The 22,511-nt window shown below is 48.9% G+C and overlaps 1 protein-coding gene across 4 annotated transcripts in view; it reads left to right on the forward strand.

Moving 5' to 3' along the window:
* ANGPT4 (angiopoietin 4) overlaps positions 1-22,511 on the forward strand; it is a 45,665-nt gene that overhangs the window by 11,533 nt on the left and 11,621 nt on the right. For 3 of the 4 annotated variants that reach the window (XM_074004959.1, XM_074004960.1, XM_005568577.4), the window contains 3 exons: positions 13,587-13,742; positions 15,506-15,627; positions 18,632-18,879. In XM_074004959.1, coding sequence (XP_073861060.1) covers positions 13,605-13,742; positions 15,506-15,627; positions 18,632-18,879 — 508 coding nt within the window. In that variant the 5' untranslated portion in view covers positions 13,587-13,604. The remainder of the gene's footprint in view (positions 1-13,586; positions 13,743-15,505; positions 15,628-18,631; positions 18,880-22,511) is intronic. The other variant, XM_065522928.1, reaches the window with a different exon arrangement.

Raw genomic sequence — 22,511 nt, forward strand, 5'->3', positions numbered from 1 at the left:
TCCTACAGGTCCAGCTAGAAGGGACTAGATAAGGATACAATGGAGGCCCATAGATGGAATTGCAAGCAGTTTACAATGCTGAGGCTAGTCTACCTGGATGAATATGGAACATGCTATGAATTATGTTAAGCAAAAGGAAGCCAGGTGTGGAACAGCAAGCTGAGGTTTTTGTAGCCTGAAGGGCAGGTGGTGGGATGGAAGCATAGTTACTGCAGATGTATGCCGAGCATTTCTCTGAAGGAAACCCAGGTACCTCCCTCAGTGGCCTGTAGGGAGGGAACTGTGGGTTGAGGCAGGGACAGAAAAATTTGTTTTTCACTTCACTCCTTTTTGTTCCTTGGAATTTTGAACAATGTGTTTATATCACACATTTGAAAAATAAAATTACAAAGATTTACATTTAAGTTGAAACACACACATAAAGCTATGAAAGCTATGAAAGCTCTGACCCCCCCAGATTTTCATACGTCTGGACCAGATCTGGCCATTAGCTTCTGTGTACAGCCTCTGGCACTTTACTTTCCTGATTGGGACCTCAGTTTCCCCATCTGTGAAATGGAGGGGATGGGAGCTGAGTGGTCCCTGAGGGCATCATTTAGGTCTCCCCCTCACTAAGTCTTTGCTCCCCAGATGTCTCCCTGCCTTGGCTCCTACCCCTGGGGCATCCCTGCTAAAGCCCTTTTCCATTTATGGTCAGGCCAGGCTCAAATCTCCACACCCTGCCCCACCTCAGCCATGGGGCCTTGGTTCAGCCTAGGACCTAGAACAGGCTTCATCCCAATTCCCACACCATCCCAGTGCAACCTGGTTTGGACTCTGTTCATTGGGGGTTGTTTTGCCTGTTTCCAAAGCAAAGAATTTTATTCTCTACTAAAGGAATCTGCAAGGAGTCCTGGTCCTCTCTTAGCCACATGGGAGCCACGGCAGGGTTTAGAGCAGAGGGAGTCATAATCTGAGAGGCTGACCAGGACCTCACTGGCTACATGTGGAGCATAGCCTGGGGGCCCAGGGAGCGAGGACAGATGCCGAAAGTATCAAGGAAGCTGTGATCCCCACTAGAGATAATTGGTGGAAGTGGCAAGGCTGGGCAGAAATGGTCAGATTCTGCATGCACCCAAGGGTAGAGACAACAGATTGGATGCAGGATGTGAGAGAAACAAAGGAAAGCAGGGTAGCTCTGAGAGGCTGAGTCTGAACAACTAGAAGGATGTAGTTTACTTAACGCACACCCCGATTCACAGAAGCCCTCATGCTTTGGGTCTGGTTCCAGAACAAGTCTGGGCAGAGACCCAGGAACTGGATCAACAGGCAGAAGCCAGCAGCAGGGTTCACCTCGTCCTCCGGGTGCACTGGCTGCAGGTCCAAAGCCTGGGTCGTACCCTGGGTGAGGGAAGCACCACTTTCACGCACTCAGCCCCGCCCTGACCCTCCTACACCCACCAGACCTGACCTCCCAGCCTTCCAAATCAGTAGACCTGGGGATGAATCTAGCATCTGCCAACTTGATGGGTGACCTCAGGGAAGTGACTCTGAGCCTGAACCTCCATTTGCCCATCTATAATTGGGGTCAACAGCAGTGCCTACAAATATCCAGACACTCTTCCAGGCCCCAGAAGGCAGGCAAAATCCTTGCACTCTCAGAGTTGGTAGCCTACTGGGGATACCAGTGAGGAACCTTGTGTGGGATGCGTCTTCAGGGGTCTTAACCTTTCCTGTGCTTTGGGGTCCTTTGGCATCCGGAGAAGCTCTTAGACCCTCTCTCAGAAAAAAAGTGTTTTTTGAAATGTAAAATTAAATGCATAGATTTATAAAGGAAACAAATTGCCTTGAGATGCAAATGTCAACATAACAGAAAACAGGTTTCTGATATAGTCCTGTATTACTTCTGTATTAATGCACAAAATAACAAGACAGAGTGGTGGGTCAAGTACCTTCCATCACTTTGAGGCTGAGATGAGTATACACAGTATGTTGTAGATGTCCATAATCACTGCAATGAGACATTAGAGTATCTGCGGTTTCTACTAGTGACAATGCCGCAGGCCCTGCTATCACCACCGTAATAGCCTGTGGCATATACTCACCACCACAGGAAAAACTAATTTCAGTTAGAGATTAGTGGGAAAAGAATGTCCTTTTTTAAAATGCAAGTTTACAGTTTCCTTGAATTCTATTCACAGATCCCCGGGAGTCCAGGACATCAGTTAAGGACTCCTATATATACTAGTTGTTAAATATTCTATTAATTATGCCTGTATACACTCTCATTCTACTTTAAAAATCCAAACAATTTCAATATAGGTAATATAAAAAGAAAATGCCATCAGCATCACCCCATTGTCACCCCCTCCCCTGAAGCAAATCGCTACTGTTAATAGTTTGGTCTTCTCGGTTTTTATATAAAAATACACCATTTGGATCATTCTTGCACACAAATGGATCCGCATTATAGGTAGTGTTCTGCCTCTTGGTTTTTTTTTAACTCACAAGCATGACGGGGACATCTTTTCAGACCAGCACCTGATGCAGCTCAACCTCATTCTTTTTTGTTTGTTTGTTTGTTTGTTTTGTTTTAAGATAGGGTTTTGCTCTGTCACCCAGGCTGGAGCGCAGTGTCACGATCAGAGCTCACTGCAGCCACCTCCTGCAGTCAAGCCATCCTCCTGCCTCAGCCCCCCAAGGAGCTGGGGCTACAGGCACACACCACCACATTCAGCTAATTTTGTTCTGTTTTTAGTAGACACAAGTTTTCACCATGTTACCCAGGCTATTCTCTAAATCCTGAGCTTAAGCAATCCACCCACCTTAGCCTCCCAAAGTCCTGGGCTTACAGGTGTGAGCCACCGTGCCCAGCCATCAACCTCATTGTTTTTAACAGCTACATAGTGTCACGCACGTCAATGTGAAGAGACCACCAAACAGGCTTTGTGTGAACAATAAAGCTTTTAATCACCTGGGTGCAGGCAGACTGAGTCTGAAAAGGGAGTCAGCAAAGGGAAATAGGGGTGGGGCAGTTTTATAGGATTTGGGTAGGTAGTGGAAAATCACAGTTAAAGGAGGTTGTTCTCTGGCGGGCAGGGGCAGGGGTTACAAGGTGCTTGGTAGGGGAGCTTCTGAGACTCATTGTGCAGGAGAAGGAAGGTCACAAGGTAATGTCATCAGTTAAGGCAGGAACCGGCCATTTTCACTTCTTTTGTGAAGAAGTGAAACTTCTTCAGTTGCCTCAGGCCATCTGGATGTATACGTGGTTGTAGGCTTGGGTTCAGAGGCCTGACATTTCTGTCTTCTTATATTAATAAGAAAAACAAAACAAAATAGTGGTGAAGTGTTGGGGTGGCAAAAATTTTGGGGGGTGGTATGGAGAGATAATGGGCGATGTTTCTCAGGGCTGCTTCGAGAGGGATTAGGGGCAGCATCGGAACCTAGAGTGGGAGAAATTAAACTGAAGAAAGATTTTGGGGTAAATGGTGATATTGTGGGGTTGTTAGAAGGAGTGTTTGTCATATAGAATGATTGGTGATGACCTGGATGCAGTTTTGTATGAATTGAAAAACTAAATGGAAGACACAAGGTTCAAATAAGAGAAGGAGAAAAATAGGTATTAAAGGACTAAGAATTGAGGGGACCTAGGACATCCAGTTAGAGAGTGTCCAAGGGGGTTCAGTGTAATTATTTGCTTGATTGGCAAGTTTTTGGGCTCTATCCTTGGGTTTTTTATGTTGTCATATACCAGGCCAGATTGATTTAGGTAAAAAAAAGCATTCTTCATTTAGAAATATGCAGAGTCCTCCTTTTGCCCCACCCCTATTTCCCTTTGCTGACTCCTTTTTCAGACTCAGTCTGCCTACACCCAGGTGATTAAAAGCTTTATTGTTCACACAAAACTGTTTGGTGGTCTCTTCACATGGACGTGCGTGACACTATGTAGCTGTTAAAAACAATGAGGTTGATGGCAGTGAGTAAGTTGAGGCCTATTCCTGCCTTTTTATATTAATAATAAGAAAAACAAAACAAAATAGTAGTGAAGTGTTGGTGTCATGAGGGGAACAGGAAGCTGTTTGGTCCCATTTGCCAATTGAATTTTGGGAGTAAGGAAAACTAGTGTGCATGTGCCTGTCCAATTAGCAGGTAGACACATGTAGGTAGAGGAGCCGCAGAGGAAGAAGAGACCTTGTGCAAGGCAAAACTGGAAATGCAAAGTGAAAAGATGAGAAGGAGTACTAAAAGATGTCTTGTACCCAGACTCCTAGGGATCCAGCTAGGGTGGCAGCCGTCAGAGGTTGTAATGGGGACTGATGGGGTAACTGCCCAGAGGTGGAGGTTCAGTTTTCATGGTGTATGAGAAAGTGTTGAGTATCTATGAACAACCATTCACTGTTATTTACAGGGTTGGGTATAAGCAAACAAGAAGAAGGCCTGGGAGGAGAGTCTGAAGAGCAAGGGGAAGGTAGCCAAGGATGGAGTGAAATACAGGGTAAATGTCTTAGAGGAAATGAGAGGTTTTAAGAGGCAGGCTGTTGGCTTGTAACCCACATGGAAGAGGTTATGAAAGGACAATAGAATGGATTGAGCCTGTGAGGCTGGAAGGAGGAATTTTCCTCGGTCCAAGAACCATTTGCCTTGTGTGGGAAAAGATTGACAGGTGAAAGTTTCAGTGGAAGAACAGGTGGGAATGATGGAAAAAAAGTAAGTCATGAGAAAGGGCTTGACTAAAGTAACAGGGGCTGTCCCTGAACCCTTGCAGCAGTACAGTCCAGGTAAATTGCTGAGGCTGATGGGTGTCAGGGTCAGTCCAAGTGAGACCAAAAAGAGGCTGGGATGAAGGATGCAAAAGAATAGTAAAGAAAGCGTCTTTGAGATCCAGAACAGAATAATGGGTTGTGGAGGGAGGTATTGAGCACAGGAGAGTATATGGGTTTGGCACCACGGGGTGGATAGGCAAGACAATTTGGTTGATAAGGCGAAGATCTTGGACCAGCCTGTAAGACTTGTCCAGGTTAAAATGTCTCAACCTAATAAGGGAACTGGGCAGGTGGGGATAATTAAAACGGAGTGCATAAAAGAATGTTGTCCCAGTTGGCACCAAAGTTGGGGAGTTTTAAGGAGTCTAGCAGCCTGGCTGTCAATACCCACAACAGTTATGGAGGCAAGGGAAACAGGCCCTTGAAAAGAAGGTAATGTGGAGTGGGTAGCCTCCATATTGATTAAGAAGGGGACGGACTTACCCTCCACTGTAAGAGTTACTTAAAGCATCTGTGATGATCCAGGAGGCTTCTGAGGTGATCAGGCAGCATCAGTCTTCAGCTGCTAAGCCGAGAAGATCTGGGAAGGAGTCAGTCAGAGAGCCTTGGGCCAGAGTTCCAGGGGCTCTGGGTGTGGCTGCCGGGCAAGTTGGACAGTTCGATTTCCAGTGGGGTCCCGCACAGATGGGACACAGCTTAGGAGGAATCCCAGGCTGTGGGCATTCCTTGGCCCAGGGGCCAGATTTCCAGCACTTGAAGCAAGATCCCGCGGGAGGAGGTCCTGGAGGAACACCTGACCACTGCAGCTTAGGTGTTTTGAAGTTCTTGTGTGCTGGAGATGTGGCTGGGGTTTCTCTTACAGCAGAGGCAAGTAATAGCAACTCAGAAATATGTTGTCACTTGGCTGCCTCTTCTCTATTATTGTACACCTTGAAGCCGAGGTTAATTAAGTCCTGTTGTGGGGTTTGAGGACCAAAATCTAATTTTTGGAGCTTTTTCTAATGTTGGGAGTGGATTGGGTAATAAAATGCATATTAAGGATAAGGAGGCCTTCTGGTCCCTCTTGGTTTAGGGTTGTGAAGCGTCTACAGGTAGCTAAGTGGGCCATGAACTGGGCTGGGTTTTTATATTTGATGAAAAAGAGCCTAAACGCTAACTGATTTGGGAGAGGTTGGATAAAGAAAAAGCAGCATTAACCTTGACTATGTATCAGCTCCAGCCACCTCTCTAAGAGGAAATGGTTGGGCAGGTGGGGGAGGGCTAGTCGCTGAACGAAACTGTAAGCCAGACCAGGTGTGAGGAGGGGAGGTGAGAGAAGGATTATAGGGTGGGGGAGCGGAGGCTGAGAAAGAATTGGGACCTGGCTCGGCCTGGCGAGGAGCAGCCTGGGGGAGGAGGGGAGAGGTCAGATGAGTCCGTAGAAAAGGAGGATTCAAAGGACTCGGAGCTTGGGGTGGCAACCGAAGACAGGAGAGAAAAAAGAAAGAGTTGGGATGAGTCACATTGGGAGCAGAGACTAAGGAGAGACCAATGTGTAAAAGAATGCCTGGACGTCAGGCGCCTCAGACCATTTGCTCATTTTTTGACAAAAATCATCCAGGTCTCGTAAGATGGAGAAATCAAAAGTGCCATTTTCTGGCCACTTAGAACCATTGTCGAGTTTGTATTGGGGACTAGTGGTATTGCAGAATAAAATAAGGCATTTAGGTTTTAGGTCAGGTGTGAGTTGAAGGTTTTAAGTTCTTGAGAGTACAGGCTAAGGGAGAAGAATGGGGAATGCAGGGTGGAAGGTTGCCCACAGTGAAGAGGTAAGTTTAAAGAGAAAGGTAGAGACACGGAGAAGAGGGTGGTGAGCAGCCCTGGGCTGTAATGTGGGTGAGCATCCAAAGCAGGCGTCCCTGCAATTGACTTGCCACAAAGGAAATGTGGGTGAATGACCGAGGCAGGAATCCCCGCAGTGATCAGACACCAAGGGAAGACCATCTTCCCGAGTCTGTGACCGGCGCCAGAGTTTTGGGTCCACAGATAAAATGTGTCTCCTTTGTCTCAAGAACTGGAATTGGAAGGACAGGAAAATTGAAGGGTAGTGAGAGAGGATGGAGAAGAGAGTGAAAAGACTGCTTACCCGATTTGAAATTGGTGAGATGTTCCTTGGGCTGGTTGGTCTGAGGACCCAAGGTCATAGGTGGATCTCCTCACAGAGTGAAGGCGAGGACAGGGGACAGGTCTCCCAAAGGAGTCCTCCTGTCCGGGGTCTTCAGCACCAAATGTCACGCACATCCATGTGAAGAGACCATCAAACAGGCTTTGTGTGAGCAATAAAGCTTTTTAATCACCTGGGTGCAGGCGGACTGAGTCCAAAAAAGAAGTCAGCAAAGGGAAATAGGGGTGGGGCAGTTTTATAGGATTTGGGTAGGTAGTGGAAAATTACAGTTAAAGGGGATTATTCTCTGGTGGGCAGGGGCAGGGGCAGGGGTCACAAGGTGCTCAGTGGGGAGCTCCAGAGACTTATTGTACAGGAGAAGGAATGTCATCAGTTAAGTCAGGAACTGGCCATTTTCACTTCTTTTGTGGTTTTTCGGTTGCTTCAGGCCATCTGGATGTATCCATGCAGGCTTCAGCTCAGAGGCCTGACATATAGTAAGCTATGGCCCAGACATACCAGAATTTGTCATGCGTTCATTATGTAACTACAACCAGAGTCATCTCAGGAATGTTCCCTACAACCCAGGGGAAGGAGCTATGATTATCTTCTTTTAGAGAAAAGGCTCAGACAGGTAGAGCCCTCAGCTTGAGGTCACACAGCCAGTAAGCTAAGAGCTGTGATTCACACGCAGGTCCATCCATACAAAGCGCTCCTCTCTCTGAGTTCATTTTTATCTGCAGTTGATAAAATGCTTTACCCAAGCAGGAACGTCATGCACCATTTTCCATGGGAGAGAGATAGATGCAGGGCATACCATTGTTACTCATCTTCATTTCGATCCTCAGATACAAGACACCCTCCCACCTCAAGGCCTTTGCACTTGCCTTTTCCTCTGTCTGGAATTCCCTCCCTCCTGACTCTCCCAGACCTGGCTTTTTCTCAGCCTCTCATCCCAGATGGCCCTCTCTGGTGGGGCTTTCCCCATCATCCTGGCTAAACTTGCCTACAACCCCACATATTTTCTTCATAGCATTCATCGAGGTTTCAGTGCAACTGATATATTTAGTCGAAGTGCCCTGGAATCAGAAACTTTACCAATTTTGCTCATTTCTGATTATCTAGTACCTGATACAGGATGAGCACATAGTAGGTGCTCAAGAAATAATTCCTGGCCAGGTGCAGTGACTCAAGCCTGTAATCCCAGCACTTCGGGAGGCCCAGACGGGCGGATCACGAAGTCAGGAGATCGAGACCATCCTGGCTAACATGGTGAAACCCTGTCTCTACTAAAAAATACAAAAAAACTAGCCGGGTGAGGTGGCGGGTGCCTGTAGTCCCAGCTACCCAGGAGGCTGAAGCAGGAGAATGGTGTAAACCCGGGAGACGGAGCTTGCAGTGAGCTGAGGTCCGGCCACTGCACTCCAGCCTGGGCAGCAGAGCGAGACTCCATCTCAAAAAAAAAAAAGAAAAAAAAAAAGAAATAATTCCTGAATGAGCGCACAAATGAAACTCAGAGAGGGTGAGGGGGTTCACTGGAGGAAACCTATTTACTGTTACATATGTATATCTGGGGCATTTTACAGAACCTTGTGTTGGGGGCGTTGTTTTTATTGAGATATGACACACCTACAGCAAAATCTACCCTTTTCACACACAGTTCCATGAGTTTTGACAGATGTATACAGTTATGTAACCACCAGCACAATCATGACATAGAACATTGCCAATATCCCAAAAATCTCCCCTGTGTCCTTTAACAATCAATCCCCACCCCCCGGACCCAGGTCCTGGCAATCACAGATTCTGACATTTTTAGAGAGTCATACAAATAGACTCCTACAGTGTGGAACCATTGGAGTTGCATATTTTCCACTCATGATCCATCTGAGGTTCATCTGTGTGTTTGCACACATCAATGTTTCTTTCCTTTTTATTGCTCAATGGAGTCCATCGCGTGGGTGGACTGCAATTTCTGCATTCACCAATTGATGTCCATTTTATATAAATAATGCAGGAGAGAAGCAGGCTTGAGCAGATCTCCTTGACCACGGAGGCCATGGATCTGCACCTGTTATCTGTCTGGATCACCCCTCCTCCTCCAGCCCCTGCCTGTGAAAATTTCTTTCCTTTCCTTCAAGACCCTTTTGAAAAGCCCTCTCCCCAGCAAGGAGCAGAGTGTGCTGACCCGTGACACAGATCTGTAAAGTGGGGCTCAGAGAAACATAGTACTCTCCAAGGGCTCACAATGAGAGTATGGCAGAGCCAGAACTCAAACCCAGGGCCAAGGGGAGGGGGCAGTAGACCAGGGACCGAAGTTCAGCCTCTTTGCCGGCTGGAAGGGTGATAAGAGGTCGGGCCTTTTTAGCCATCATAGGCCTGAGAATTCGGCAGCCTGAAAGTGATGGAGAAGGGGCAGGTCTAATCCTGGAGTTGGTGCAGGGCATAGAGAGCAGTAAATCCCATGTTGGGTCAGTTCCTCCATTGGGATCTGTCCCCTGCCCTTCCAGCTGGTGCCTGAGCCGTGGGCCAGACCCGGCTCCCACCACCCAGGCCAATGTTAGCCTCCAGAGCCCAGCTCAGCCTAACTGAGCCCATCTGGCCCAGATTATCCATCCCAGGGCCTGTGCTGGTGGGCGGGTGTGGCAAATTGGGTGATGGGCTTCAGCTGTGGGTAGCCTTTGCTCTGCCCAGCCACTCGCAACTGCAGGACAAGTTGGGGACCAGTGAGATGCTTGGGGATCTCCAATCACTCGAGAGGACACTGAGCTGCCCTGAATCACCAGCTCAGCTCTGCAACCCTCAGGCAAGGAGTCTTAGAGCCTAGCCTGCCAGATGGTGACCTTGGGCAAGACTTTTGGGCCTCAGTTTGTCCATGTTCAGGCAAATAAGAAGCTTGGGGAAGATGCCTGGGAAAGTCTCACCTCAGGCATGAATTTGCTGTTTGACCACTTGGAGCAGGTGCTCGTACCTGGATGTCTGTTTTATAATTTAGGTTCTAGGAGGTCAATGATGTCTGAAAAAGCCTAAGACCAAACTTGGTGTAGTTGTGTTTGTCCTTATCCATGCTGGTGGACCCAGCCAGCCACACATTAGAATCTCCTGGGAGCTGACAGAGGGGTTCGAGGTAGGAGGCACAAAAAGGCAGACTCATGGGGAGGAGGGAAGCCTGGCCCAGAATAAGGAGAGTAAACAGATTTGAAATCCACACTGGGATCACAGTGGGCAGTACTTACTGGTGGGTTGAGTGTGGCCACTAAGAAAAAGAGAAGTTAAGATTGAGGTCTGGGTCTGGGGCTTCAGAACTGGGTGGGGCCATTTCCTGAGATGGGAAAGACTTGAAAGAATGGGGTGGGAGTTGCAGAGACAGGGGCAGTGGGAGCTGAGGATCGAAGAGTTTCACACTGGGCTCGAGATGCTCATTGGAAACCATGCGGAGATGGTGAGTTGGGGACATGCAGGGGAGAAGTCTGGGTGGGAGATGGTGATGGCCCCATCAACCAGGGGTATGTGGAACTCCAAAGACTGATCTCAGCACCTCGGGCAGGGCCCTGATGCATTTGGAGCCTCAGACTCCTTGGCATCCGGTCCTGGTGAAGTTTAATGATCCTTTCTCAGAAATGGATAAAATCAAAGCATAGGAACACTCAGTAATATGAAAATCATAAGCAAAATATGAAAAATAAAATCTGTGATTAGGCATAGCATTATCCAGTGGTGGGTGTGATGTCCATAATTCCAAAGTCACAGTGAGTAAAAACAGTGTTTTAAGATACTGTAAGAATGTGTTGTGATATGAAAATATTTGGGATTTCTATTGGTAATGATTCTCAGGACCTGCTAGTACAGCTGTGGTTTGTGACCTAAGCTCATAACTGAAGGAAATGCCAAATTTTAATTGCAGATTAGTGGACAAAAAAATGTGATTTTTTTTTTTCTCACTCAAGTTCATGGAGCCTGTGGTTCTTCATTAAGAACCCCTGACCTTGGTAGTGAATGTACATAGAGACAAGGACCCAGGACTGGGCCATGGGAGCCCTGCCATGTAGGAGTCTATAAAGGAAGAGTCAGAGAGTGGGTGATTAGGGGCTAGGAGGAAGCCAGGATTGGGGGGAAGTCATCCAGCAACAGGGAGTGGCCATCCAGGTGATCACTCCTGAGATGTCAAGCAAGATGAGGACACAAAAGTGTTCCTTGAGTGCAGTGACAAGGAGAGCTATCTATGACAAGGCGAATTAAAGAGCAAAGGGGGAACTGGGCGTCATGGTGCTCACCCATAGTGCCAGCTATTTGGGAGGTGGGAGGATTGCTTGAAGCCAGGAGTTTGAGGCTGCAGTGAGCCATGATCACATCACTGCACTCCAGCCTGGGCAACAGTGAGACCCCAGAAGGCAAAGGGGCCTCCCAGGATGGAGAGACGTGACTGGAGGTATACAGGAGAATGAACACTATGGGTTATATTTATTCTCTATACTTTTTTTTTTTTTTGAGACACAATCTCACTCTGTTACCCAGGCTGGAGTGCAGTGGTATCATCTCAGCTCACCGCAACCTCCGCCTTCCAGGTTCCAGCAATCCTCCTGCCTCAGTCTCCCGGGTAGCTAAGACCACAGGCTTGTGCCACTATGCCTGGCTAATTTTTGTATTTTTAGTAGAGATGGAGTTTCGCCATGTTGCGCAGGCTGGTCTCAAACTCCTGGGCTCAAATGATCCACCCTCCTTAGCCTCCCAAAGTACTGGGATTACAGGTGTGAGCCACTGCACCTGGCCTCTATGCTTTTTTGTGTGTGTGAAATGTAACATCATTATATTATTAACGTTATGTTTTCTTTTAAGTGAGGGTGGGTATGGAGGTGAGAAAATGAGACAGCCTGTAGAAGTTTTGTGTTGAAGAGATCAGAGAAATTGGAGAAGCAGCCAGAGAGCCTGTGGAGTTAGTTTTTAGATGGGAGCTGTTGGCGCATGCTTGTGTGCTGCAGGGAGCGGGTGGGCTAATGACGCAGGGAAAGTAGGAAGGGGGTCTCTCTGGTTTTCAGTCTCCGCTGCCATCTCTGCATCAAGGGCTCTCACACTTGAGCAGGCATCTGACTCAGCCAGGGGGGTTGTTAACCACAGATGTCTGGGCATCATTAAGAGTTTCCGTTTCAGGAGGTCTGGGGTGGGACCTGGAAATTCGCATTTTTAATGAGCTCTCAGAAGAACCACACTTTGAGAAACACAGCTATAACCAGTACTACTACCGCCTACAAGCACCCGCTCCAGGATTTGATAATGGAACTTGCTCCCTTTGAAACACTCCAGGGTGAGGAAGGGATGGGAGTGAACAGTCAAGATGGAAGAGGGGAGAAGAGATGAAGGAGGAAGTGGCTGGAGCCTGGCCCGAGCCAAGGTCACCACCTCTCCAGGGGAGCACCCATCTTCCAGAGACCCTGGGAGCTGTCCAGTTGGACCTTCTGAAAGACTGAGTGAGAGGGCAAGGGAAGGAGCCAGGGAAGGAGCCAGGGACGGGGGTGGGGGGCGTGGTGAGAGGCCAGCATGTGTGCTGAATGGAGAGGCAATGGTGGATGGGAGCCGGCTTTCTGCCCGCAGGCACTGAGCCCTGAGAACACACTGTTCACCTTTACAACAGGATACTGTTGTCATGCCAGAACAGCTCTCCTGCCCTTGGGAAAGAGAGCAGCCCTGTCAAAGAAATGAACATTTGCACGTGGGATCCCAGAACATCAGAGCTGGGAGAACCCTTGGAGACTGGCCAGTCCAGCCCCATTTGGTAGATGGAGGAGATCTGAAAATCGAAAGCACAGCTTGGCCAATGGACCTGCAAACTCTTTGTACAAGGGAGAGATGCATTCCCACTCCCTGCTGGCTGGCTCTCCCCGAGGAAGCTGGGGAAGGGGCATGCGATTGGGCGCTGTGCTCTGACCCTTGCTGTTTCCCCTTTTTCAACAATTCATTGAACACACATTTATGAGCACTCACTGTGCATTGTGCTAAACACAGAAACAAGGTAGTGAGCAACACCAAGTCCCTGGCTTCATGGAATTGACATTCTAGAGAGAGAAACAGACAACAGACAGATAAAAACAGAGGTAGTGATTTTAAAAAGTCAAGTGGTGATAAGTGGTATGAAGAAAGCTGAAACAGCATGAGGGTGTGTGCCATGCAGATGGGGATCAGGGTTGGGGGAGGATTCCAGAGGGAACAGTGAGGGAACAACTTGTGGGTGCATGCCTGCTTCATTGGAGGGATGTCATGGAGGCATTGCATCGGGATTGAAGTAAGTGATGCAGAGGGGGATAGGAGAGGAATGAGAGAGTAGTGACAGGCCCAGTCGTGGAGGAACCTGCAGCCATGGCTTTTCCTCTGTGTGAGATAGGAACCCTGGAAAGATTTTGAGCAGAGGAGGAGTGTGACTTGACAGGTTTAGCAGGATCCCTCTGGCTGCCTAGTGGGGGATGGACTGTGCAGGGGACAAGGATGGAAGCAGAGAGGCAGACAAAACAGGCATATAAATCCCTCCCAGGGAAAAACCTACTGGGATAGTCCAGGCAAGAGGTAATGGTGGCCTGACCTGGCCCGGCATGTTCTGAGCCAGGGAGGCCTCATGTGGCTGCTCAGTGCCCTCCCATGATGGCACGTGGGAGGGACAGGGGGCTTCCCCCAGCCCCTCCCCCGTGACCCCAGTCCATGGTCTCCCACAGCTAGAGAGGGCCATCAAGATGATCTTGAGGTCGAAGCTGGTGCAGGTCCGGCAGCAAATGGCCCAGAATCAGACGGCCCCCATGCTAGAGCTGGGCACCAGCCTCCTGAACCAGACCACTGCCCAGACCCGCAAGCTGACCGACATGGAGGCTCAGGTAACAGAGGGTGACTGAGTGGGCACTGAAGGCCTGTGGCTGACCAGGCTGGCTCATAGCCCCAGTCATCTTATCTTGATCTCTGACCCTGGGTAGGGTCAAGGCCTCCTCTGGGCCTGTAGCCCCCTGGGTCCCTCCTCCCTCATGACCTTCTCATAAAACAATCTCCTTCCAACCTATGAGCCCTGGGGGATGGATGCTGGGTTTGGCTTTTCTGCCTCTGTAACTTCAGTGCCCAGGTCTGTGCTGGGCACTGGGGTGAGGGGTATAGTAGCACAGCCCCCCTGCCCTCAGAGGGCTTACAATGCACCAGGGGAAGATGGATAAGAAACAATTCACTGGGCCCCTGGGGCCAAGGACTTGGAGAGAGGAGGTATCTGAGCAGCAAAGAGCAGGGAAAGAACTAGTGAATAAATGAAGGGTAGGGAAGTCAGTGGATGAAAAAGTGAGTAACAAGTAGACACAAGTTTGTGCCCATTTGTTTGTTTGATCCCCTGTGTGCCAGGCACTGCTTGAGGAGACTGGTTCTAGTATATAGCAGGAAACAAAGCAGGCACACATTCCTACTCCTGTGGAGCTTCCCCTGAAAACAGAAAGATGGGTGACATACATGGTTATGCGCTGCTTAACAGTGTTCCAGTGAACACCTTGCCACATAGACAACAGCGGTCCCATAAGAGTATCATATGCTGTTTTCATTGTACCTTGTCTATGTTTAGATACACATACAGAAATACTTCCCGCCGTGTTATAACTGCCTATAGTATTGCAGTCACATGCTGCATGGATTTGTAGCTTAGGAGCAATAGGCTGCCTCATATAGCCTAGGAGTGCAGGCAGCTATACCATCTACATTTTTGTAAGTACATGCTATGATGTTTGCAGAATGACTAAATTGCCTAATGACGACTTTCTTACATTTTTCAGTCATTAAGCAAGACATGGCTGTATATGTTAGCCAGTGACAGCGCTAAGGAGAAAATAGCATGGAAGAGAGAGCAAGAGGGGGTGCACTGGGAGTGGTGGGAAGGATGAGAGCTGCAAGTTCGTACAGCAAGGCCAAGAAGGGCCACAGAGAAGGTAGGGCTGCAGCAAGGCTTACTGAAGAGAGTACTCTAGACAGGGGATGTAGCACGTGCAAAGGCCCAGAGGGAGGATGGACATGCTGGTGGGTTCAAGAACATCAGGAGAACCGTATGCTGGAGTGACCAGGAGGAGAGTGGCAGGCAAGGGGCTGGAGAAGTCATAGGGACAGATCACACCACAGGGCCTTGCAGGCCATGGTGAGGACTGGGGCATTTCTGCTGCATGAGATGGGAGCCACAGGAAGCTTTTGAACAGAGCAAACATGTTTTAAGAGGCGGTCCCAGGCTGCTGAATAGAGACTAGACTGCAGGGAGCGAGGGAGGAGTCCAGGGCCAGAGTGAGGGCCACAGAGCAGGAGAGAAGTGGTCAGGTACCACCTGGAAGGCAGGGCAGACAGGCCCTACAGATGGGTTGGATGTGGGGGACAAGGATGACAGCTCTTGGGGCCTAAGCAGCAGGGAGAATGGAGCTGCCATTGCAGTGATGGAGAAAGGCAAATTTAGGAAGCAGATCATAAGCTAAGTTAGGGCCTGTGAAGGAGTAACCACAGGAACTATGACTGGGAGAGTGGAAATGGGTAAGTTTCTAGAGTGGCAGGGCCTGTGGGCAGGTGGGTGGTTGGGCAGGGCTCCTGTAGTACTTACGTAGCCCCTACCTGCTTCTGCTTGCTGGGGCAGCTCCTGAACCAGACATCAAGAATGGATGCCCAGATGCCGGAGACCTTCCTTTCCACCAACAAGCTGGAGAACCAGCTGCTGCTACAGAGGCAGAAGCTCCAGCAGCTTCAGGGCCAAAACAGGTGGGTGTGGCACCTGGCACCAGACTGGGACAGGGGCTGGGGCTGGAGTGCAGACAAGATAGTTTTAGGTAGACTAAATAGATAGACTATTTAGGACCTAGGGCGGGCACCAGAACCAGTGCTGGGATTGAGGCTGCAGCCAGGACCGGAAGCTGGACATGGGCTGGTGTCTGGGATGGGGCCTGCTGCCAGAGCTAGGAGCTTGGATTAGGACTGGGGCAAGGAGGTATTCTGGGAGTTAGGGCTGAAACTAGAGCTGGGAATAGCCCCTGCTGGGGAAGGACTGAAACCAGGGCTGCAGCCCAGACTGAGGCTGGAAATGAGATTGGGTATGGGGCTGGGCTACGGACCAAGCAGGCACATTGCCTGGCCCCTGCACTGGGTGGGACAGGGGATAGGCATTTTCCTGGGGCCCAGGACACCCTAATTCTCTTTCCCTTTCCTTCCTTCCTCTCCTCCTTCTTTTATTTATCTCATAAATTTTAACAGCTTTATTGAGATCTAATTCACCCACCATACTACTCACCCTGTAAATTTTATTGGTTTTACTTCTTTGCAAATAAATAAATCTGGTGCTATCTACCTGCTTCCTTTCCCAGAAGAAACCACAGCTACCAGGTTCTTGTCTGCACTGTCAGAGAGTCTTTGCGTTTATAAGCAAATAGGCATCAGGGGAACACTCTTTAAATTACCGAAAAACAAATGGTCATGAAGTTTAGATAAAGCAGAAAAATCTGGCAGCTAAGGCTGATTTCATCTCCAATTCAAGTTGAGTGAAGAAAAAAACTGCCAAAGTCAGGGTTCTGGAGAAGGCAAAATCTATCCACTGAACGAGCCACAGGCCTGTGAATCAGGCCAGATGTTGTTGTTCACATGCTGGTTCAGGATAAGGCCAGAAGATCCCCCAGCTCTCTGATCTGGGTGCAATTAATGACAGTCTGCCCATCTTCTTATTCTCCCAATCCAAGGTCTCAGTGGCAAGGACTGGGACACTTTCAGTGACTCTAAATTAGCACCAGGTGTCTAGAAATCAATGAGGATGGAGGATGTCATCAGTAAACTCTTGGCCCGTGAAGGCAGAGCAGGAATTCTAGAATTTCAGTGTGCCCCAATTCTCTCTTTTCCTGCAGCATAATTGGGTGTCCAGAGGAAATTTCTTCTGCCCTAGCTGGACTCATTTTCTTAGTCTGCAGAATGAGTCGGCACAAGTGGATATACAGTAAAATGTCTCCCTCCCAGCCCTGTTCCTCAGCCACCCACCCAAGCCAGAGGTAGCCACTATTCCTAGTTTCTTGTGAACCCTTCCATTCATTCAACCAACAATTATTTTTTGAACTCTTTTCATGTGTTAGGCACTATTATAGACACTGTGGATATAGAAGTGAACAAAGAGACAAAAGCCCCTTTCCTCATGAAGCTGACATTCTATAAGCTGACATTCCAGGGTTTCTTATGAACATGCAAACACCTACATACAGAAGATTGTTAACTTACAACGGCTGGGCTTACAATTTTGTGACTTAACAATGGTACAAAAGTGATACACATGCAATAGAAACCGTACTTTGAGTACCCATACAACCATTGTGTTTTTCTCTTTCATTACAATATTCGATACCTTACATAAACTGTTCAATATTTTGTTATAAAATAGGCTTTGTGCTAGATGATTGTGCCCAACCACAGGCTAATGTAAGTGTTCTAGGCCTGTTCTAGGCTAAGCTAGGATGTTCAGCAGGTTAGGTGTATCAAATGCGTTTTTGACTTAGGACACTTTCAACTTAAGATGGCTTTATTAGGACGTAGCCCCATCATACGTTTTGAAGCATCTGTACACTCCCGTTTTTATCCTTTTTAAGCCCAAATGTAGCCTACTACTTGTTTGTACCTTGTTTTTATAAATTATTATTCAGTTACCTTAGAAAGATTCTATAACTGCATGACATGCTTGCTCATTCTTTTCTCCACCTTTACAATGCTCCACCATGTGTGGTCCCTGCTTTTATTTCTGCAGTCCCCAGTTAATGGATATTGAGGTTGTTTCCAGCTTTTACTAATCCAACCAGTGATATGATGAGTAACATTACTATATCTCATTTCACACACATGTGAGCAAATCTGGAGGATAAAATGCCCAAAAAGAAAGAGCTGAGTCAAAAGCTTTCTTTTGAAAAACTCTTTGCTTCTAAATCCATTACAAAAAAAAAAAAAAAAGTCTCTTGATTATTATAATATATCAGACAACAGGAACCTGTACAAAATAAAAGTGAAAGCTGGGCCCTCCATCCTGCCCCCATCTTCCTCCTCTCCATCTCCATCCACTCAAACCTGCTCTGCAGAAGTCACAGCCCTTGAGGGAATTTCTTTCATATTATCCCCAAACACAGGCACCACTGTGGTCTTTCCAGCCTTCTCCTATATGTTCACCCCATTTCTCTATATTTACATTAATACTTTCTTTCTTTCTTCTCTTGCCACACATGGGGTTAGACTTGATATGCCCCAAGTCCTGGGCATCTTTCCAATTCTGTGCAAATGCCTCCTTCTTCATGACTGCGGAACATTTCCAGGGACACCAAAACGCAACGGATTCAGCCAGTCCTGGCTGTTGGCCATCAAGGCTATATTGTTTTTTGTTTGTTTATTTTTCTATTAGAAGCAAGTCTACAGGGCCATTCTTGCCCATGCTCCCTAGAGGATATCTCCTGAGAGTAGACTGCTGGGTCAAAAAGCAAGCACATTGGGGATTTGATACTAGCTACCCAGTTGCTGGTGTCCCTCCCACACCACCTCTTTCTTCCACTAAACCTCAATCTATATTACTCCAGGGCCGGCTACCTATTTTCTCCTCTCCTCAACCTGTGCCTACAGTGGCCACAGGACGTTCCACCACACTTGAGTCTCATTGTCAGGCTGCAGGGACTCCAGGGCCCAGGGGAGGCGCGCCGGGGTGCATGCTTCGCGAGGATGCCAGGCTCATCTCTGTGCGCCCCCTATCCCGCAGCGAGCTCGAGAAGCGGTTGCAGGCCCTGGAGACCAAGCAGCAGGAGGAGCTGGCCAGCATCCTCAGCAAGAAGGCGAAGCTGCTGAACACGCTGAGCCGCCAGAGCGCCGCCCTCACCAACATCGAGCGCCGCCTGCGCGATGTCAGGCACAACTCCAGCCTCCTACAGGACCAGCAGCACAGCCTGAGCCAGCTGCTGCTGTTGTTGCGGGACCTGGTGCAAGAAAGGGTTAACGCCTCGGCTCCGGGTGAGTGAGCGGAGTGCGCCCCAGTGCGGCTAAAGACGGGTGGGAGATGGGAGGGAGACCCTGCTCACACTCCAGGGTCTCTGGGTACCTGGGGGCCATTGCGGGCCCCACCCTCCCCGACCATCTGTGAAACAGAAATAACAATAAACAGTAATAACAATGTCAGCAACAACAATCCCAATCCAGGCCCTGTCCCCTAATTCAGTGTGTCACCTTGGGCATGCCCCTGCCGCTCCCTTGGCCTCAGTTTACCCGTGGGTTTTGGAGGGGAGGATAAGGGCAACAGCAGTCCAGACTGACAAGTTTGGTCTCCAGGATTCACTCTCCAGCCGCACTTTCTTGGGCTTGTCCTACCCCTCCCTGGGCCTCAGTTTCCCTAGCTATAGAATGGGGAGGAACTGGGAGGTTGGATTCAATGCACCCCAAGGACCTCTCATCTTAATGTCCCTGTCCCTAAGCCCAAGAGGGCCAAACAGAAGTGAAGAGGCATCCCTGGCCCTGGCTTCTGGGGCAGGAAAACAATGCTAGGCCAGCCTCCCAGGGCCTCACTGACTCCTCCTAACACAGCCTACTTGGGTTATCCAAGGCATTCTTGGTCCCAGCGGCAATCACTCAGTCAACAAACATTTACTAAGCACTTACTGTGTTCCAGGCCCAGGGCTGGGTGCTGGAGATACAGCAGTGAATGCACAGTCACAGCCCCTGTCCCTTGCAAAAATGTTCGATCCCTGGTCTATGAGTCCCAGAGGGAAGGAGAAAGAAATACAGTTTTTGAGTGCCAAATATGTGCCAGATGCTCAGCTATCAGTGTTCCTGAAGTTTCTAGACCATGAAAACAGACAGGTCCAAAGGCTGTGCGAAGGAGAAGGGCTCTTAGCCTGAGGCTAGCAGGGGCATGGGAGGCTTTTGAACAGAGTGGGACTACTTTCAAGAAGCTCTGATTGGAACCATGTGTGGAGATGGCTTGATGAGAGAGAAAGATCAAAGGGGCTGCTGCTGCTCCTAGATCCATAGGGGAAGTCTGGAAAGCCTTTAAGACCCAATAGTGATGGCAGTCCAGGCGCCACCAGTGCAGACAAGGATTTGAGGGCAGAGGATCCCACCTGGCTCCATCTAAGTCTGACAGACACTGCTGAGTAGGGATTTGAGGCCTAAGGAAGCTACAGGCAGGAAAAGTAGACACCTTCTACACCGCGACATGTGGATTAACCTGAACCCATCACTGGCTTATGCATAGACCTGGCCGTGAGCTACCTGAATTCATCCCATGTGTGGGTTTCTTGTAGCTCAGCCCAAGGCACAGGGCCTGGGCCCAATGCCTCCCACTAACTCATGGCTAACCCAGTCCCCAGCTGAGGCTGAATGTCTACTCAATCGTCTGAGTAGGAGGTTGTGTTGGGCACCTCATCTTGAGCACCTTTTGCCCAAACACCCTGTCCCCTGTGCTCCACTATCACCAGGGAAGGACACTAGGCAGCTGCTTTCACCCCCTTCTGGATGGAGAAACTGAAGGACAGACTCAGTCGCCAGGTGTAGAAGAGAGGGTTGGTTGGAGATGGGGCACAGGAACCAGGCATTCTTGAAGTCTAGCAGGAAGGGAGCACTAGCTCTCTGCCTAGCTTTGTCCTAGTCAGGTGGAGGCTGGTGAAAGGAGAAAAGAGTCAAGTCTTCTGATGTTTTCAGGCAGTGGGGAGTTTGGTTCAGAAGGTTACAAGGACTAGGGCACAGGCAGAAAAGACCTAACCTGTGCACGATATAAAAGCAGCAATTGTTAATGCAGGCTGTTTGCCCAACCTTACGTATGCTCAGTGGTGGAAATCCAAGGGGAGATGTGTAGGAGGAAGGGCACTGGTTTTGCAGTCAGATGGGATAGAGTTCAAGCCCTGGCTCCTTCACTTATTGGCACTGGAACTTCATACAAGTCATTTATTTAACTTCTCAGAGCCTCAATTTTTCTTACCTGTAAAATGGGAATAATAATCTCATAGAGTTCTTGCACAGAGAATCAGATGAGTTCAGGCATACAAAAGGGTTCAGCACAGTGCCTATGGCCAAAAGCGAGGGAAACTGGTGCAAAGTACCAGCCCAGATATTCAGAGGAGGACCAGGTCAAACCATTACATGTCAATATCAGTCCATCCTATTCTAATGCCTCCCAAAAATATTTTTCCTGGTCCCAAACTACCCCTGGCATTACATGGCACCTTGGAAACACTACAATACATGGTGAATATTTCACTTTTAGTGTTGATATTATTGTTGTTATTGTTATTGACATTGTTGTAAACTAAGGAAAGTAACAGTGAGCAGAGCCTTGGAAAGGGTGGCTGGAAATCTCAGGCCAACCCTGGCTCTGTCCTTGCCTTACTGGGTGAGGTTCAGCCCATCCCTTCTCACCATGAGGCCAACAGCCTCCTCATGCTTGGCTGGACCCCATTCCCCATGGGGAGCTAGGGGGGTGCCGACAGGTAGGGCAGTGGAGACCCCTGCCCAGGAAATGCTTGTGGGTGAACTGGGATGGATTTGGGGGTCTTTGTCACCTCATTTGTGACATGAGAGCAATAGCCTTCTCCGGACAAGTGCCCCAGATCCAGGATCTGGGATCCCTGAAGTTCAGATGTAAAGCCAAACCAGGAAGTCCCACCCTGTGGTAGCCTCCTGGTTCCTCATTGGTTTTGATGACCTATCCATCTGGAATTTTAGCCCCATCCTGTGTACCTGCCTACCCAGAGAGACTGGATTCTGGTAGAATATAGTTCAAACCTCTAACTGATTCCACTAATTGAGACAGAGGAGATTTTAAATCTCTGCACTTTATCTGTCAAGTCACTTTTTCCAGGCCAGGCCTAGAAACCCCTGGTAAGTTTTGGTCATTAATACTATCCTGATCTCATGTAGTCCAGAGGGAAGAAACAGGGGCCCTTTAAGGCCAGCTGTCAGCTTCCAGGGAGGACAGAATGAGGGAGCCTATGCCCAGGGCAGCAGGGAGATCCAGCCAAAAGGGTGGGCTATGGAGGGGAACTCACAGCTTCCCACCCAAGGGAGCTCCAAAGAAGGAAGGTTCTGCCTTACCTGGCTGTGTGTCCTTGGGCCAGTTGCCTCACTCTTGGGCCTCAGTTTCCTGGTCTGTGAAATGGGAAGTGCTTCACTGGAGTTCAGGCCCCAGTAACTCTCTCCCAGAAAACTCTAGCAGCCTCCTCTCTGGCCTCTCAGCTTTGAGTCTCATCCTCTCCAGCCCCCACTCCACACCCTGGACAGAGTGCTCTTTCTCAGCCCAGATAATCTGGGCTCCTCAGCCTGGCATTCAAGGCTGACCTGGCCCGCCCTGCTGAAATCTCAGCTTCCTGTCTCCTTTTCCTTTCCCACCTTCTCTGTGCCAGCCTCGTTGTACCCTCTCAGTTTCATCAAACAACAAGGAGCCTCCCTGGTCTCAACTCCTCTCTCATGGTATGAGTCATTTCCTTTCCTTGGCCTCAGCCTCAGTTCCCCTCCTCATGCCCTGTCTTCACACACTAGGGCCCTTCCTACCTTGGGGCCTTTGCATATGCTGTTTCCTCTGCCTGGAACACCTTCCCCTTCCCCATTGGGCAACTCCCACTCATTGTACAGGTCCCAGCTTACTGTCACCTCCT

Source organism: Macaca fascicularis, chromosome 10 (assembly GCF_037993035.2).
Source record: "Macaca fascicularis isolate 582-1 chromosome 10, T2T-MFA8v1.1".
In the NCBI taxonomy this organism is placed as follows: Eukaryota; Metazoa; Chordata; class Mammalia; order Primates; family Cercopithecidae; genus Macaca; species Macaca fascicularis.